The 18,265-nt window shown below is 41.4% G+C and overlaps 1 protein-coding gene across 2 annotated transcripts in view; it reads right to left on the bottom strand.

Moving 5' to 3' along the window:
* Positions 1 to 18,265, bottom strand: part of LOC142489503 (sodium/hydrogen exchanger 2-like) — a 52,119-nt gene that overhangs the window by 6,340 nt on the left and 27,514 nt on the right. For both annotated transcript variants that reach the window (XM_075590425.1, XM_075590426.1), the window contains exons 5-11: positions 11,519 to 11,721; positions 9,031 to 9,120; positions 7,596 to 7,666; positions 7,120 to 7,278; positions 6,557 to 6,653; positions 4,294 to 4,425; positions 2,866 to 2,956 (exon numbers count right to left, since the gene is read on the bottom strand). In XM_075590425.1, coding sequence (XP_075446540.1) covers positions 2,866 to 2,956; positions 4,294 to 4,425; positions 6,557 to 6,653; positions 7,120 to 7,278; positions 7,596 to 7,666; positions 9,031 to 9,120; positions 11,519 to 11,721 — 843 coding nt within the window. The remainder of the gene's footprint in view (positions 1 to 2,865; positions 2,957 to 4,293; positions 4,426 to 6,556; positions 6,654 to 7,119; positions 7,279 to 7,595; positions 7,667 to 9,030; positions 9,121 to 11,518; positions 11,722 to 18,265) is intronic.

Genomic DNA, 18,265 nt, shown 5'->3' with positions numbered 1-18,265 from the left:
AAATGTATTTTAAATGATCTGTTGTCTTTTTATACTTGCGTATTTTTTTTATGGTTAATGCCCCAAATCACTATTAGCCACATTTGGCTAAAAAGGATACTGGGCATTATTCTAGAGGTGGGGAGGGGTTGGTTTGTTTTGAGGGGGGGCAGGGGAAGAAGGAGTGGGTGCAGGAGTTATTTGCCCCAGGGAGGATGGTTAAGCCTCCCGTGGGGGTTAGTAGAGTTTTAGTAGTTGTAGAACAGAAGAAGGGGGGTATCTTTGCAATGTTACAGAGGGAGACACTTCAAGCATATATGTCCGGGGAGAAACAGAGGGAGCCGTCAAATATAACCTTTAAACAGCGTACAGTACTTGCGAGACTCAGTAAATAATGGTGTTATTTACTATTAATGGGGAACAATGTGGCCTGGTTTGCGAGGGAGTATGTGAAGCTCACATTTAAGCATATTAAGCTTGAGGTGACAAAGAGCAATTCAAGCAAAGGTTGCAGATAGGCACTCTGTGATTGGTGACTGGACTGCAGGTATAAGGTCAGGTGCAGATTAATAAAGTTGTGTGTCATCAGCATAGAGATGAGGGCTAAATCCAAAGGAGTTATTGAGGCCACAATGCTTCTATACAGAGATGAGTAAGGGAGTTTAAACAGACCCTTGAGGTACACCAATAGAGAGATACATGGAGCATGAGTGGCAAAAGAGATACTATAGGAGTGAAGAGAAAGGCAGAGGATAACCAGGATAGGACATTTCCATTAATGAGAGTAAGGCTACGGTCCCAGTCCTCACTGCTGCATGCGCGCCTGGCGGCGTGTGCACAGACTACAGCCGGGATCGCCGTTCTGTTGTAGGGCAGATATGGGATGTGCCAGGGGGCATGGCCATGATGGGGGGCATGGCCATGGTAGGGCATATCTGCTCTTCCATTGGCTGCCCATCGCAGCACGTTAAAACAAAATTCTTGTCTTCCCTGCCAGCGTTCGCATTACAGTGCTTTGCGGGCCCACACACACATGGCCACTGTGGCCTGCCCCATAGAGGGCTGTGCTGTGGTGTGTGGCGCGCATGCCACAGCATGCGCTGCAGCGGCCATTGGGGACATGGCCTTAGGAATGTATATGAGAATTGAGAAACTAAAATATGTGGAAAGAGACAAGGCTTTCCAAAAGTTTAGAAAAAAAAAGACAAGAGAAAGACAGGCTGATTCCACGGGAGGTAAGGACAAGGGTATTATTCTTGAGAACAGCTCAGACAATATCATGCTTAAAAAAGGTGAAAAAGTACCAGAGCAGGAAGATGAGTTAAAGATATGAGGGAGAATAGGTACCAGAGTAGAAGAGAAAGGTTTAAGGAGATGGAAGGGAATGGGATTAAGGCTGCATGTGCTGACGGTTAAGGAGAAGAGCAGCTGAGACATTTCTTCCTCTGTAACTAGAGAAACTGATTCAAAGATAGAATAAGAGATGTATCTGCTGATAGCTTCCATCTTGCTGTGGAAATACTCAGCAAAGTCTTGTGGTGTAACGGAAGGGAATAAAAACAGAGAACTGGTGGTGTGGGTTGGATTTGTGCCTATTTATCAGAGAGGTGAAGTAGCTCCGTTTGGCACAACAACGAATAGAGTTATAGCAGGACAGAATGAATTTGTAGTGAAGGAAATCTACTAAAGAGTGTGACTTTCTCCAGAGGCATCCGGGGGAATGAGTGCAAGAGTGTAAAAATGATGTCTGTGTGTCTGGCCACGGGATTGGCTTGGAGCACTGTGGGTGTCAGTATACAGGAGAAGCATACTGGTCTGCCCCACACCTCTGGAATGCCCTTCCCCTCAGTACCCGACTAGCACCCTCTCTATCCACCTTTAAGACCCACCTTAAGACACACTTGCTTAAAGAAGCATACGAATAGCACTGTGAACATTCTGAACACATGATACATAAAGCTTGGCCCCCTGCAGACGCACTTACCAGAACTCCTTCCTCCTGTCTCTGTACGTTCTCCCTACCTACCAATTAGATTGTAAGCTCCTCGGGGCAGGGACTCCTCTTCCTTAATGTTATGTTTGTCTAAAGCACTTATTCCCATGATCTGTTATTTATATTATCTGTTATTTATTCGATTACCACATGTATTACTACTGTGAAGCGCTATGTACATTAATGGCGCTATATAAATAAAGACATACAATACAAGTGAAGAGGGAAGGACAGAGTTGTAAGTCGTGACAAGACTGTTTAGGTTAGATAAGGGTGGTAATGAAGAAAGATTAGTTTTTGTGCTGGATTCCAAGGACTGAACGTTAATGGAATGCAGGTTGCAAGGAGAGTTTGAGTTATTAGAGTTGTGTGAGAGGGAAAATAAGATTAGTTTATGGTCAGAGAGTTGGAATAGAGAGATTGAGAAATTCGAAAAGGAACAGTTTTCATAAAGATGAAGCCAGGGAAGTGGCTGTCCTTGTGGGTGCTGGAAGCAGTCCAAAGGTAGAGACCAAGCAATGAAATAAGAGTGAGTAGGTGAGATGCGCAGGAAAGAGAGTAGTCATATATGTGGTAATTAAAGTCCTTCAAGAGGAGAGTGGCTATGTCAGAAGAGAGAAAGATAACAAGGATTCAAAGGATTTCATAAGAAAAATAAAGTTCTGCTAAGAAAAAGTAATCAAACATTACCATTTTTGTGAAAGTGCTATAATTTAGCAATAAACATGTTTATTAGCATTAAGGGCCTTGCTGCAATACCGCTGACTGCAACCAGATTGTGGGAAAAAACTCTCATAAATTCTGCTTATTTTTTTCCCTCATGTTCAGTGTATTTAAGTAATAAACACTTTTTCTTTTTTTTTTTAAACATACTGTAAATCTAAATAACTAACCTGTAAAAGAAGTTGTCTTTTTTTCTTTTAGTCCTTCTGAGAGCTTTGTATGCCCGGGAAGAGACAGATATCGTGTTTGGTGAGCAGTGCCCTGGGTAAAAACAATGTACATTATTACAGGTGATACTCAAAGCAAAATCAAACTATTTAATGTGAGATTGCATTTTGCAGATGTAGCCATGCCTGGTTTGACTATCAGTCTGCCCTCGCTGACATACAAGCCCTGGTAAAAGCAGGCAGTGTCAGGACCAATTATGGGTTTTCCCCACAGAGGCAGCTCCCTTGAGTGACAGGGGAGGAGGTGGGAAAAGGCCTGTGTTCTGCCCAATCATGGGTTCAGACCTTGTACCTTCCTCCCACTGTACTTAAGGGGTTGCTCCACCCAAATTGAGCAGTGTCTCTACCGTTGAGAGAGACAGGTATCACGCAGGATTGCCTGTGCATTGGCATCCCCTGTTCCTCTTCCCCTTGGGGGAGAGTGAGTGATTATCTTTCCCCTGTCTCTGCTAGAGGGGCAAGGAAGAGTATGGACTGCTTTGGGTGCCCTTGGCCAGGAGGGGAGGTCCAGGGAACATCCAGAAGTTGGAGACCTGCAGAGAACTGTATTGGGCAGTAGCCTGTGTTACTGTATCAGCAGAGGACCAATAAACCTGTTCCAGTTATCTATAACTCCTGCCTAGTGTGTAATCTTACTGGGGGGAGACGGGTACGTTCTTCTGTGGGAGATTACCTCCAGACATCTGGAGCCTGCAGTAGATGGAGGCCCTATGTACCCAGGAATAGACAACGGTAATGTACCCTAGAAACCTGTCCTGTTCTCCCCAACAACATAGGTGGAGACTCAGATCTACTGTAAGCCAGTAGGTATGCACCACCACACATCATGTAATGGCCGAATCTCCCAGAGAGTGAGGGAAGCAGCGTTACACATATAAACTCTTGGCCAGAGATATTGAATTTCAAAGAACGAAGAAAAAGAAAGAGCGAGGAAGCGTTGGAAAAGGATTCAGGTCATTCAAGCAACGCCCCTCTCTCTTTATATACCACAAAACTAATTGAATTATTTAACAATAAAGACTACAAAAGAGATGTGGCTTTGCTTGTCTGATTTCCCAACATGTATATAATTTAGAAGTCTAACTCTCTTTTCTTTATCTGATGCTTTTCAGTCTAGTTATGGATGTATAGAGGCTAACCTGTGATCCCTGGTAAGTGTTCAGAGTGCTTTACTTAAGGCAGAAGTTTTAGCCTAGCGGAGAAAAATCCATGTAGTGCCCTAGAAACCATAGTAAAATGTTCCTTGACAAAGTTATTTCTTAAAAATCAGGCTGCTGCCGCTGCTAGGATTTACATTTCTATTTTTGAGTTATTATTTCTTTAACTTGAGCATTAACAAAAATATATATCGAATTTGATCAAATAAAGTACCTCTCTATGCCTGGGTTTAAAGCTGTTTTTCTTCAGACTCTCTCTCATACTGTGGCGGCGGCGAATCAGTATCTCTTTGGCTTGTTTTTCATTGGAACCCACAGGAAGGTTGTGCCGGTTATAGGACAGTGTCTGGAAAACAAAAGCAGATTCTAAACTGAAATGTAGAATATTGCTCAGGATATGGACCTGTGTTTAAATGATGCAACTGCTTGTTCTGGTACACCAGAGAACAACACAGATTATAACCTTGGTGTCTGCTTCGCTAAACAGAGGAACCTACGCATTCCACACACATACTCTAAGTTACAACACTGCCTACTAAAGCCATTTAGATATTGGCATGTACACATTTAGAAATAAAGTATTATTTAAAGCATATCCAAACCATGTTTTATGCTCTTCTAATGTATTGCACTATATTTAAATGTTCCTATCTCCTGCCACTTCTCTGCTCTACCGTCTATAGTTTATTGGTTAGACAAGCTGCATCTTTGATATCTTTCAGAATACTGTATGTGATACTTCTGCTTAGGTTGACGGCTTTATATTTTATTTATTTATAAAAATGTTTTACCAAGAAGTAGTAGTGATAAGTGTTTATGTTTACTTGCTTTACCTAGATACGTTCCTCTATTTGTTTGCATATGCCATCTTATGTCTATCCCCTATTGATGTTTGTAAGCCATTAATAATGGTCTGCATGTTTAGCTCTTCTCATACTGTATCAACATCACTTTAGTGTTCCAAACTTTTTTTTGACACTGTATGTCGTTACAAATTACTTATGGTCTTATTGAATAGACATGCTAGATGGCTCTTTATTATTTCTGTATATGTGCTCATGTACCCGAACGTTACTCTCCTGTATGAGTTTGTATACCCTTATATGTTATTACATTTTTTACATATAACATGCATACCTCCTATTTTCGGTATTCGGTTTATTTTAGAATCACTTTGACACAGGGGTTTTCACTTATTTAGTTAGCTGGTTCTCCTCTTATTTCATTGGCTGGTTCTTCTCGGATTATTACCCCCTTTGTGCATCCTGGTGCTTTTACTGCAGTACCTCCTCTTTAGCCAAGCAAGCGGCATACCTTTTGTATTTGCCAACAAATGACAAGTATACTAACCTGTTTTATCAGAGCATGTACTTCTATATATCGATCATTTATAATATGCGCAATGTCTGTATATTTAGATTATTGGTGTATGCTATGCAATCATATATGGTAATAAGAATGATATAATTGTATGATAATTCTAAAATATGTAATCGGCCATCCTAGTGCGAAACCGCAAGTGTTGTAATTGCCTATTGTCCACAGAAGTTATTTATTGCACTCTTGTTTCCTGTACACATTGTTGTTACACTTTGTACCTGTTTCAGGGGCTCTGTTACCCGAAATTTTGTGCCACATTTCTTGCTCAATAAATCCAGTATCAAGTTTATCTAAATTCAGTTTATTTTCTGTGTGTGGTGGAGATCTAGACTATACAGCTACATTTATTGAAATGGTGATTTCCTTAAGGAAATCGATATTTAGTAGGTATTTACTAGGCAGTGTTATCAATATGATCTGATATGGTCTACAGTTAGTGTGAATTATTGGCTACAATAAGTCATGTAGTTAGTGCACAAGACAGTGACTAACTTTGTGCGTGTTAATGAAATCTAACAGAGCATAAGGACTGAAAGTAATGTACAGATGGCATATAGTAAAACAGTATGCAATGAAAAAAATTGGCTGAATAGTCAAAAAATAAAATAGACACCAATACTGATATTCAAAAATAAGGACATATATTCAATATAGAGATCACATTTGTACAAAAGAACACAGTCAACAGTAATGTAAAGATCATACAAAATATATACAACGTGAACAGCAAGAATATCCATATGAAATAGTACAATTGTAATACAAAATTTATTCTCATCAAATAGCTAAGAAAATGAAAGGGTGACACCCTACTGCAAAAGACTCAATGTTTCAGGCTAGAAAAAGCGCCCTTTATCAAGACTCTTGATAAGTGTTGGGGTCTTATTTCTTTCTTGACTATTCAGCTAATTTTTTGATTACATATTGACATTTGGTGGTAATGAGAGATGCCATTTGAGCTATAGTCATATATGCTATATTTAGAAACATACATTTTTATATATTTATCCCCCATACATTACCTGTTGGGGAGCTGTTGATGTTATCTTTTACTTTTCTGATTCTACATAGCAAAACAGACCAAGACACACTCTTACCCGTTGACGTATCTTATATAGGTTCTTTGTTAAGACATCTCGCATTTCATGCACCTCATTGGGGGAAAGAGGATTCACTTTATGTTTCTGATATGTTCTGGTTTATGATGACAAAAAAAAAACTGTAACACATGACAGATAAAAATACTCTAACTATATTAAAAGATGACAATGTTGTACTTTGTATTCTCTACATATTTTTCTCCCTAACGCCCATTTAAGTTTATGGATGAATGCAATTATGTGTGTTAGTGATGTATTCAATATTTTGTAGGGCTGTTCTTGTGACCCGCAGGAATGACATTGGATCGGAATCATTAGATAACATTTGATAATGCTGTTGTGAATTGCCTACGGTACTGAGATGCTCTACTTTCAACTACTGTATGATATAAAAGCCCCTCCTAATAGTGACATTGCCTCATGTGAACTCAAAGCAGAATTAAAAGTGCAAAATTCCTGCTTGAAAAACACACAAAAAATTAAATATGGCATATGATATTTTGCAATACAATAATTGCTCAAATAGCATTCTGTTTTTGCCGCATGGAGGTTGTACTTACACCAAGGAAGATAGAGATGGATCTCTACTTATTCCTGTTTCTGCCATCTCAATAGCTTGCTTTATTTCTAGCTTCTTATAAAGTGAAACAATGCTTGATTTCGGCTCGTTCTCCCGAATCAGAAGTTTACGCAAGTAGTTGTCATCAAATCTTTTAAATCTGTATGAAACACAACAAGTCTTTAACACAAGCTGCCACTCATAGGCCAGGATTCACTAAGCCACTTGAATGGACGTTAACGCTGGATCAAGGTGCAATACCTCGTGGCTTAGTGAATCTCGCCCATAGAATGAAAATGTTGAACACTTATCAGATACAATATCACACATGGATGTAATGATATGGTGGCATCATATACAGTATTAGTTGAATAGTTTGGTTTATATTTTCTATCCAGCAGTATGTGCTGGAGTTATGAGGAAATAAGGAGATTAAATAAATGACAGTGAGAAATAATGGTAGTGTTGCAGTCTTACTTATCCTTGCAGTAGTTGTGACCCCAGTGCCCGCATACATCTTCAACGCCAGCCTTTATGTGATCCAAAAACTGTGTATAGAATTACAACTCCATTACTGATCTGTACTAGCTTGTAAAATAAAGTCACTTTTTTTTAACGGGAACTTTACAGCCTCGGCCATCGTTACTCCTGGCGTGCGGAGGCGTGCTGAGGCCTTAGACAGCGCGCCGTCCGGGGGCGTGTCGGCGGGTGGGCCAGTGACGTCACGGAGCTGGTTCGCCCTCATTGGGCGAATCGCTCACGTGACCGGCCCTGCACTCTGGCAAGCGCGAAGATTTAACATTTCCCTAAGACCTACGCTTCCGCGCGCTTGCGGAAGCGAGGGCGAGCCCCTACTAAAGCCGCTCTCATTGTGGCGGTACGGGCTCAGTGCCCGAGCGGAAGCGCCTCAGCGCGCCTCCGCCCGCAAGCACTAAGCATGGACGCGGCCTTAATATACCGATGCTGCTGCTTGTAAACATAAATTCAATGTTTGTAGAAATTAGAACAAATTATTTGAAGCGTAAATATTACGAACAAGATGTATCTTAGTGATATCAATAGCCCCACAAAAACTAATTATTATCAACTAAGATTAGGTGTAATATTGAATTGAATTATGATTTTCATTTTAATATTTGTGGTTACCATTCTGCAATCTGATAGCTCTTATTGGATGGGAATTATATTTTCTACAACACACGTTTTTGTTTGAATTTGAATCTCCCATCAGCAAATTAAGCAATCTTTAACAGATTTCCATCTAATATACTATATATTTTGGAAAGCTGTCTGTCTGCTTGCTACAGTATGCATTTGGACACTTCTTAAGATATCATAACCACATTTTGAATGATGGTTCCTGAGATGAAGGAGCAGATTTTTGTCTGTTTGGATATAATTGGCTGTCATTTTGAAATTGTGAATCAAGATTACGGTCTGAACCTTTCAAAACCGCACTTATTTTAACCAAATTCTGTAATAAAAACAGATGTCCAGGGCATTCAAATTATCACTGAGAGAAATTGAAAAAAAAATACTGAACTAGCGACGGTGCATGTACCAGTATTGGGGCCAGGATCCCCATCCAGCTCCAGGAAATGTATAACAGCAAGAAACTAATCTGCAGCATTCACTGGTATATGATATCAAAAGTATACATTTATTACAATTTATTACATCAAATAGGAACAGAAGTACTCCCGGTCTTTTCTCAAGCTTGAGAAACGTCGCCCATAGTACTTCTGTTCCTATTTGATCTAATTAGAATAAAAATACATACATTTTTGTTCATTAAGAAATGCAAAAATTAAATTATTCATTTATAAATCTAAGTATTTTTTGGTTTCTTACAATTCCCGAGCAACGTCGGATATTTTCAGCTATTTATTAATAAAGAAGATAATTATAATACCCTATTCTGGATTTCTTCACTGATAATCTCCTGCTTTTTATTTGCTCTTTTCACATTCAAAAAATCCACCAATGGACGAATAGTAATTCCCTAAAAAGAAAAAAAAGTGTGTTAATAGTTATTTTGACAAGGCAATTTGGCACGTTAGAGAGAAAACCCACTTCTTATTTATGCACTCAAGCGGAGATCATCACATGATACAATATAACTTACTGTATAATAAAAAATCCTTTTTCACTCATGTTTAAAGCATTTTTTTTGTAATTGTTGTTTATTTTTTATGGAGAGGCGCCCTTGCAGAGGCAACGGGGGTTACTGCTGCCCCACCTGTTAAACTGAGAAGAGATTTTGCCAGCTCCATGGTCTCAGTTAGCATTGCAGGTACAACAGTGGCAGCAGTGATAGATGTACCAGTTGCCTTTGCTTGTAGCAGTAGCAGCAGTGGTTGCATTGTGGCCACACTCCTTGTATGCATGCCTCAGGAGGCTGCTGTGCTGTTACTCAGCCCATGTTAGGGGAACAGGTTCTGGCAGAGTTGAGCTTGGAGGAGGTAATTATTCTACCTTCTTCAACCTCACTTTTTTGGAAGTAGCTCTGGCTTTGAGGAAGTACAGTAGGTCAGTATTAGGATTTGGTGGTTAACTCTGTGTTGGGCAGTGAGATTCTACCAGTACCAGTCTCATCTCTTTCATCATCCTTAACTGATCTTATTAGTATCAGTGAGTGTTGTTGCTTTCTTTGAAAACCATCAGCGGCAAATTCAAAGATGCTCTGTACTGAATAGACGTGAGCCGGCTTCAAAGATTTTGACTCAGAAAAATGTCTAAGTCCCGCTTTTTGAGAACATAGCGATTGCGGCTGGCATTGCATGCCGAAATCAGTTCCAGGACTTCCGTGAGTACCTCCCGGTCAATGGAAAGGGCTCCTACAGAGGTCATTTTTGTGAATTTCTTTCAAGGACTATTTTATTTGTTAGCCCCGTTCCCAGTAAGTGTGTTAACTGTGTAAATTGTATTACATTGTGTGTATTTATTTTACCTCCTTGCTTTGCTCAATCATATGATCCCGGTATAAAAAGGTGTTGATAAACCTGGTCTCCCATGACAGTGGGCTCTTTATATCAGTCCTGGCCTGGGTTGGTGTCAGTGAGATGCACCCTCTGGTCAGTTTCAGGGTCCGCTGCACCCTCCAATAGAGGGTCTGGTTCCCTGGGATATCTCTCTGGCAGCACTCACTTTCTCTGTGTTAGAGAGATCCTGTTCAGCAGGCTTGATGAGCCAGGTGGTGTAAGGGTTGCAGTCTTGGATTTTGCTGGAACTTGCCCTTATGTTGCTGTTACGGCCATCTTTGATCCTGGCAAACCTCTTCCTGGAGTTAGTAATTAGCTGTATCTGTTCCAGGGCTTTAAATAGCAGCCAGCAACTCCTAACCCCTGCCTGAACATGGTATTCTAGCCCATGTGTTCCTGGACCATGGGAGTGCCCTGTTCCTGTGCCCTGTTCCCCTGGATTCCCTGTTGCCGACTTCAGCCTTTGACCCTGACCTTGCACCTCTGCCACCTGCCTAGACCGCAGCCTGTTATCCTGACCTTGCATCTCTGCCGCCTGCATTGACCTCTGCCTGCATTCTGACTTCGATTTACTCTAATATGATCCCTTGGATCTGGTCAGTAATCATATCTCAGCTCTGTGGGTCTGCTTCCTATTGGAGACGAGCATTGTGGAGACTGGTCAATTATCTCCTGCTGAAATTAACTAGTTCCCTGCTGGACTCATCAGCAAAAAACAGGCTTTGTTTTGGAAGCCTTTTTACACAGGGGAAAGGTCCTGTTACAGTGACGTTATGATCCCTGAGTTAATCGATCTCTGTGGATCTGGCAATTATAGAGTATTTCTCCTCAAAACTCTATGTTACTCTGCAACCTTTCAGCAGTACAATGTATTCTCAGGCCTATCCTGAAAAGCCGGGAGAGGAGCAAAACAGACCAGATCACGTTGGGGAAGGGACATCAGTCTTTGGGTATGTGGATTATGCAATTAGAACAATATCATATTGGAAAGCATTTAATATTGCAAGACACAATAACATTTGCACTTAGAAAAAATTGATAATTTTATTGTCATCCAACAGTGTTTTGACTGGTTAATTTGGTAAACCTGACCTGTAATATGTTTCTAAAGCATTTTAAATAATGAACCTCTTATTAATACTTCATAACAACAAAATGATGACTTGCTCAACCGTTATAATTTCATAAATACTTCAAGTTATAGGAAGGTGAAAATGTCCTCAACCTCTTATTAATGAACAGAATGTCATAATATTTCTGCTGCTTTTGAAATGTGCTTGTCCATTTTCTCATTAAAACTGTATTTTTTCCTGTGGTATATTGGTCTTTATGTGCTTGTTCTCATATCACTGTGCACTAGAGATATCTTAAGTGATTGTGCACAATCAAAGACACAAAAAAGAAAAGGTAAATTCTCACCTGAATAAAAACCGTAAAGAAGATCACCACAATGACTGAAGTAATAAAAAGATTCTTCCTTGGAAATACTAAGTCAGGAAGCAGAAATACAAGGGAAAAACATATTGCTCCTCGAAGCCCTCCATAGGCAATGATGAACTGGTCCTTAGTAGTTAAAGGTATTGTACGGAAAATGTTAATTATCTGGGTCAGGATAAAAACACCTAGAAAAGATAGATAATTTTCTGTATTTTTTGCAAGTTCAAAGCAAAATTAGCTGTATTTCAAATAAAAAAAATGACAAACTGTATGGTTTTGGCAAATGCAACAAAATCAAGTGAAGCAGCACTCCGGGTTGCAGTTTATGGTTTGTTTGTACGTTTTTGTTAGTTATTGGGATTAAATCAGGGGGTCCTGTAGCTGAATTACGTTAATATCAGTTACGTGGACCCCTGCTTCCCAAGATACTTACCTCCGTAGGGGCTTCCGGTATCTCCTTCATGTTTAAATGTCTCTCATCACGCCAAAGAAGCCTCAATGGATGACCTCATGGCTTCCTATTGGCCCGCGGGACATTTAAAGCTACAGTTTGAAGGGTGATGCTGCACTCCCCAAGGGAAAAAAAGGAATATAAAGTAAATACCGGTGCTTCTGGTTCAGGAATCTCTGCTAGTTACTCTCAAAATCATATATGAAAGAAAAAAACCTGGGCACTGTGGATTTCTGATAGAAAATGTATTATAAGCCAATAGTTGATGTTTCGGCCTCAAGGGCCTTTCTCAAAAGCATATGCCATTTGGTTTTGAGAAAGGCTCTTGAGGCCGAAACGTCAACTATTGGCTTATAATAAATTTTCTAGCAGAAACCCGCAGTGCCCAGGTTTTTTGCTTTCATATAGGACATTTAAAGCTGCCATTATGTTGGCCTCAACAAGCCCCGTCAGAGCAGCTACCTGCAGAGATACCGACACCCCCTACGGAGGTAAGTATCTCAGGAAGCAGGGGATCCCTGGAGCTGAAATTAATGCAGTACTAATGTATACATAATTTGCTTTCCAGTAAATAAATTCTCCATTAAAGCTGCAGATTATGTTTAATGGGTCTACATTAAAGCACCATAAATATACTTCTGCTTCTAACAACTATGTTGGCCAATTGATTAAAATATAATTTGCACTTTATAAATGGCATGGAAATCATACATTAGCCCATAAGCACTATTACTCTTCATACGAAGGGCCAAAGCTGAGGATATTCAGATTATGACGTGCAATATACAGATGTAGCCAGATTTACTGTCCCATAACTGCACAAAATCAAGAGCAATTCCCTGGTATTTCTTTGCATGTCGCAGCCCCATGATGCGGCTGACCAGCAGCTGCCAAATGGTGTTTTGCGGCAGCCGTAATCGTCTGCAATAACTATAGGCGATGGTAGTGTGTCTCTAACCTAAATTCAATGCACAGAGGCGATTGCTACAGTAATGCATGTTTTGTACTGTTCTGTGTAATGTAACAATGTAACTTCAGACAACAGACAAAGTCAGTGTTTATAAATTATAACATTTATTAAAGTAAATTAGAGAGACACATATTGTAACTGTACTTCAGTGTAAGATTTAGGAAAATATATATTGTTTTATGCAATAAAAGAAATAACAAAGACTTGGGAAGATAATACAATCTTATTCCACCAACATGCCCTGGCTGTCTCTTGTACAGTTTCACCTGTAAGAAATAGATTCATAAAGTAAACACTGTGCTGCTTTGTTGGAACACCACTGTGCAAGCACTCTCTATGTATACAGTATGGAATACATGTGCGTGCATTGAATTTGTGCACATTCATGGTACAGGTATACAGTATGCCAAATTAATGGAATACATACAGTAAGAGTTCCGTTCAATTACAGCGCATGCGCACTTTACACCTGGATGGAACATATACTGTGCATGGTTCATCGAATTAATGTGCATGTGTGCAAGAGCTAAGATGCAAAGAGATGCCGAAAAAGCAGTTGTTACCTTAATTATACAATAGTGATGTTTTGTCTTGCTGGACGTGGTTTCTACATGAACAAGTATCCCTGGGTATTATGGAAAGAGGGATGTCATCTACTGGATCTCCAATGGCTGGGATACAGGTGCGTTTACTCCTCTGTGATTCAGTTGCCGCAGGTGTGCTCTTGCAAACACACACATGTAACTGCTCTGGGATGCCACTTTCTTGCATGTCATTCTTGGTAGCATGGGGGGTCATAGGCACAATGTTATTGTTGCTGAATCAACAGAATGGTATGTATGGTTTTTCCACAATCTGGGTATTGCTTGGAGGCACATAGGAGGCTTCCTCCAGCTGTCGTGGTCTCTCTTGTAGCTATCTATCCAGAAGCAAATGGAGACTATCCACGCGCCTTGCCACGCTTGTCATCTTTATAATTCTATATTTTTCCAGTAAGAGGAGTCGGCTGGTAGATGAGATCAGCATGGAAAATAATGTATCCCATGATAAAGGATGTTAACAAGATTAAAAGAGTTGACCAAAGACATGCATTCAGAGCACGATAGCATTTAGAAAACAAAATTGTTTATCCTTGAAACCTCAACCTAAGCACCCACTCAAGGTTCATGTGTGGGTGGCAATAGTCAGACTTGGACTAGGACCTATAGTTATATTTGAAGGAAGCCCACTTTTGTTTCAGTATTGTGAACAGTAACTGTATCTTAACTTGACCCTGTCCAATTTTTCTTATTGCTCAGACTTCAGCATCATATATTTAGAGGAAGAGGAATATATGTACCATACATTGGGTTACTGGTTCTTCCAAGAAAACTACCCAAAACCCAGTGTACCTGCAACAGTCATTAAGTACATTGGAAGCAACTGGCTGAGAACACCTCCAGAGTAACTGTATTGTGCACTAGTATACTATTAACTGTATAAAGTAATGTTGAACTGTGCTGTTGTGTGTTTTTGTTTTGTTCTTGTCAATAATCACTGTGCATTTGTCTCTATATATTTATAGATCCCCTGATTTGAACCCCATCAAATTGGTCTGGCATGCATTAATGCAGGGGAGCGCAAACTTTTTGTGCTGCGCCCCCGTCTCTCTGCCCCGGCTCTCGCGCCCCCCTGCCTTCCTTCAGCCGCGTCTGATGACGCCGCGTTGCCATGGTGACGCAACACAGACGGCTGAATCCCGGTAAGTAAACAGTTGCAGGTGCCTCACGCGATCCCCCGGCATTTAATTTAAATGCCTGGGGGAAGAGCGCGGGGCCTCTGCAACTGCCCGCGCCCCCCCAGCACAATCTCCCGCCCCCCCTGGGGGTCGCGCCCCCCACTTTGCGCACCGCTGCATTAATGCATTATCTGTGCAAATATATCAAGCCTACTAACAAAGATGAACTAGTGAAGGGGATAAAGAAAAATTCATGGAATGAGTGTCTAAGTGTAGAAACATGCACTAACTACTTCAAGCATATAAAAAAGGTTTGTTTCTTTGTAACTGGCCTTTGCCAATTTTGTGTTGCCTCTACTTTGACTGTTTGGGGTTTAAGTAGACCCCTGCCAATGGAATACCCTAGATACATGGCATCCTCCAGACCAACAGTGCATTTAGCAGGGATAGCGGTTAATCCAGCAGACCAAACTGAATCTAGCACAGCTTGGATTTTTGGAAGGTAGGATTGCCAATTTTCATTATGAATTACTACATCTCCAGGTAGGCAGCCACATACCGAGCATGTGGTTTCAAAATGTTATCCATCATTCTTTGGAATGTGTTAGGGGCCCCATGTAGGTCAAAAAGCAACACTCACAGGGAGTGGGGTATTGACAAAATTAGTGAAAGAAAGAATCCCTATATTGTGGCACTTAGAGAAGAAACACCCCAATTAAAACTTAATATTTATTGTATAATTTTAAAATAAAACTGTTTGGAGAACCCATACATGCAGGACAAAAAACTAAATAAAATAAATTAAAAAAACAGAAAGGTATGGTGTGGGTAATAATAGAGCAATACTCTGTATATGCCTTCTAATTAAACTTTATTTAACCCTTCACTTGTGTATGGGTAGTCTATCTATGTCATAAGTGAATAGATGTAGTTCGGATAATATTATATCTCAAATCCCTTATACCCAATCATATATAACCAGGGTGGGCAACCCTGTCGCCATTCGCCACTTGTGGCGAATTGGCACTTAAACTGTGGCGAACAGGGTCGCCAGGACTTCCTGTGCGCCCCCCCTCCTTTCTTCTCCCCTGGTAGAAAAGGAACGCGCTCCAGCAGTGTGACGCGCTCCCCTCCCTCACCCCCGGCCGCTCCAGCACATGCGTGCATGCGCATCCACTCCAGCATGTGACGCGCGCCCGCTCCAGGGCTCCAAATGCGCGCCCTCCCTCCTCTCCGAACCGGCTTCAGAAGTTGCCGCGTACCCCTCAGAGCCGGCTCCAGCTGTCGCGCTGATGCGCTTCCCTCCCCCCTCCCTCCCGCCACCACTGCCTCCGTCGCCTCTGTGCCGCGATCTGGTAGGAATGGAGGGGAGGGGGGGGACTTCTGAAAGGTGCTGGGGGGAGGACATGGGTGCTGGGGGGAGGACAAGGGTGCTGGGGCAGGACAAGGGTCTGGGGGCAGGACAAGGGTGCTGTGGGCAGGACCAGGGTCTGGGAGCAGGACAAGGGTGCTGGGGGCACGACAAGGGTGCTGGAGGCACGACAAGGGTGCTGGGGGCAGGACAAGGGTGCTGGGGGCACGACAAGGGTGCTGGGGGGAGGACAAGGGTGTTGGGGGTAGGACAATGGTGCTGGGGGGAGGACAAGGGTGTTGGGGGAGATGATGAGGGGGGTTAAATGAGATGATGATAATGGGGGTGAGGAGATGATGATGATGATGATGAGGGTAGTGGTGGTGGCATGAGAGGAGGATGAAGGGGGGTGAGAGGATGAGGGGGTTTGCGGTCTGAGGGCCGTTCTATAGTGCATGCGGGGATGGGGGAAGATGAGGAAAATAAATATTTTGCGCTGCTACTTCAGCTGAAATTTGTGTGTATGTACGCATGTACAATGTTAATAAATAATTTATTAAAGTATTTATTTATTTCAAACGTATTTATAACACACACATATACATATACACACGCATACACACAGTACCTCACTCGCTTACAGCATACACATAAAAAGCATGTGTCACGTGCACGCGCGTTCGCACAGGCACACGCGCACACACTATAGAACGGCCCTGAGAATTAATAAACTTGTTCAAACTGTGCGTTTAAAATTTTCGCATACGCAACATAATACCTCAATTTTTACATGGTGTGGCTATTTTCACTTCTAATTCGCCACACCTGTGGCTACATTGAAAAATAGGTTGCCCACCCCTGATATATAAGATGTAGATTGGATGGGGTATATTACATATAGTCTCAATAAACTATGTCTGATAAAGAAATGTTGGTATAAAGTGAAGTCTGGCTAAACAAAATTGGTTGCTGAAGTAAAGCAGCCAAGTATATAGCTCTGGCACTCTCAATGTATCCAACCACTAAGAGCACAAGTGGCGAATGGCGACAGGGTTGCCCACCCTGGTTATATATGATTGGGTATAAGGGATTTGAGATATAATATTATCCGAACTACATCTATTCACTTATGACATAGAGATTACCCATACACAAGTGAAGGGTTAAATAAAGTTTAATTAGAAGGCATGTACAGAGTATTGCTCTATTATTACCCTCACCATTCCTTTCCGCTTTTTAATTTATTTTATTTAGTTTTTTGTTCTGCATGTATGGGTTCTCCAAACAGTTTTATTTTAAAATTATACAATAAATATTAAGTTTTAATTAGGGTGTTTCTTCTCTAAGTGCCACAATATAGGGATTCTTTCTTTCACTAATTTTAACTCTATGGTAGAGTTTTACCCTGACCGGGATTAATCCTGGAAACTCGTGAAACACAAATCAGCATAAAATTATATATGCCACCGCTACGTTCTCTTCTGAGAACTTGGTCCCCCCTGACCGCAAGTTAGTCCAAATCTCCTGGAACTCAAATTGGCATAAAATCCCAGCCGCATCCGCAACGTTAGTTTCTGAGAACTTGGTCCCAAAAAGGGCAGACTTTTCAGACTCAAATCGTAGCCAGTTGCTCTGCTATTCATACAGAAGCAACTTTGACAAGCCCGCCTGCTCTGTTACTACCGGGGATTACGAATCTGATTGGCTCATCGATTCTTATAGTATTCTCAGCTTCATTCACAAAACTGAGCAGCCAATCAACGCGTGGGAACTTTCCCAAGCAACCAATCAGAGCCAAGCTGGCTAGAAAAGCCAGGTCGGCGGGAAATACGAAATAGCCAAGAGACATGCGCAAATCTGCCAGCTCTCTCCCTGGCTATCTCAATGCCATCCACTGGGCAGGCTCCACCAGGTCTGGCAGAACAAGTGGCATGCCGGAGGACTGCCATTGATCTCCGGACTCCTACGCCGTCTTTCCCCGCTGACCACATGCTATTTACACCCCTGGGCACCCTCTGGCTGCTTTGAACTCCTATGTACAGCAGACTTAGCGGCACCTATGGGTTTGAACGGGCAGCCTGTTTGGACATAGTTCCGAATGTAAAAAGCACATTACATTATTAAAGTATATTTTACTACACTTCTGAGTCTTGGGAGACAGGTGACATCAAAGGAAAAATGTTGTACTTTTATTTCTATTTGCCTTATTCCCCCCACACTTTTCCTTGGATTCAGTATGG

The sequence above is a fragment of the Ascaphus truei genome, chromosome 3 (genome assembly GCF_040206685.1).
Source record: "Ascaphus truei isolate aAscTru1 chromosome 3, aAscTru1.hap1, whole genome shotgun sequence".
Lineage (NCBI taxonomy): Eukaryota > Metazoa > Chordata > Amphibia > Anura > Ascaphidae > Ascaphus > Ascaphus truei.
This window is presented reverse-complemented; position numbering and strand designations above follow the sequence as displayed.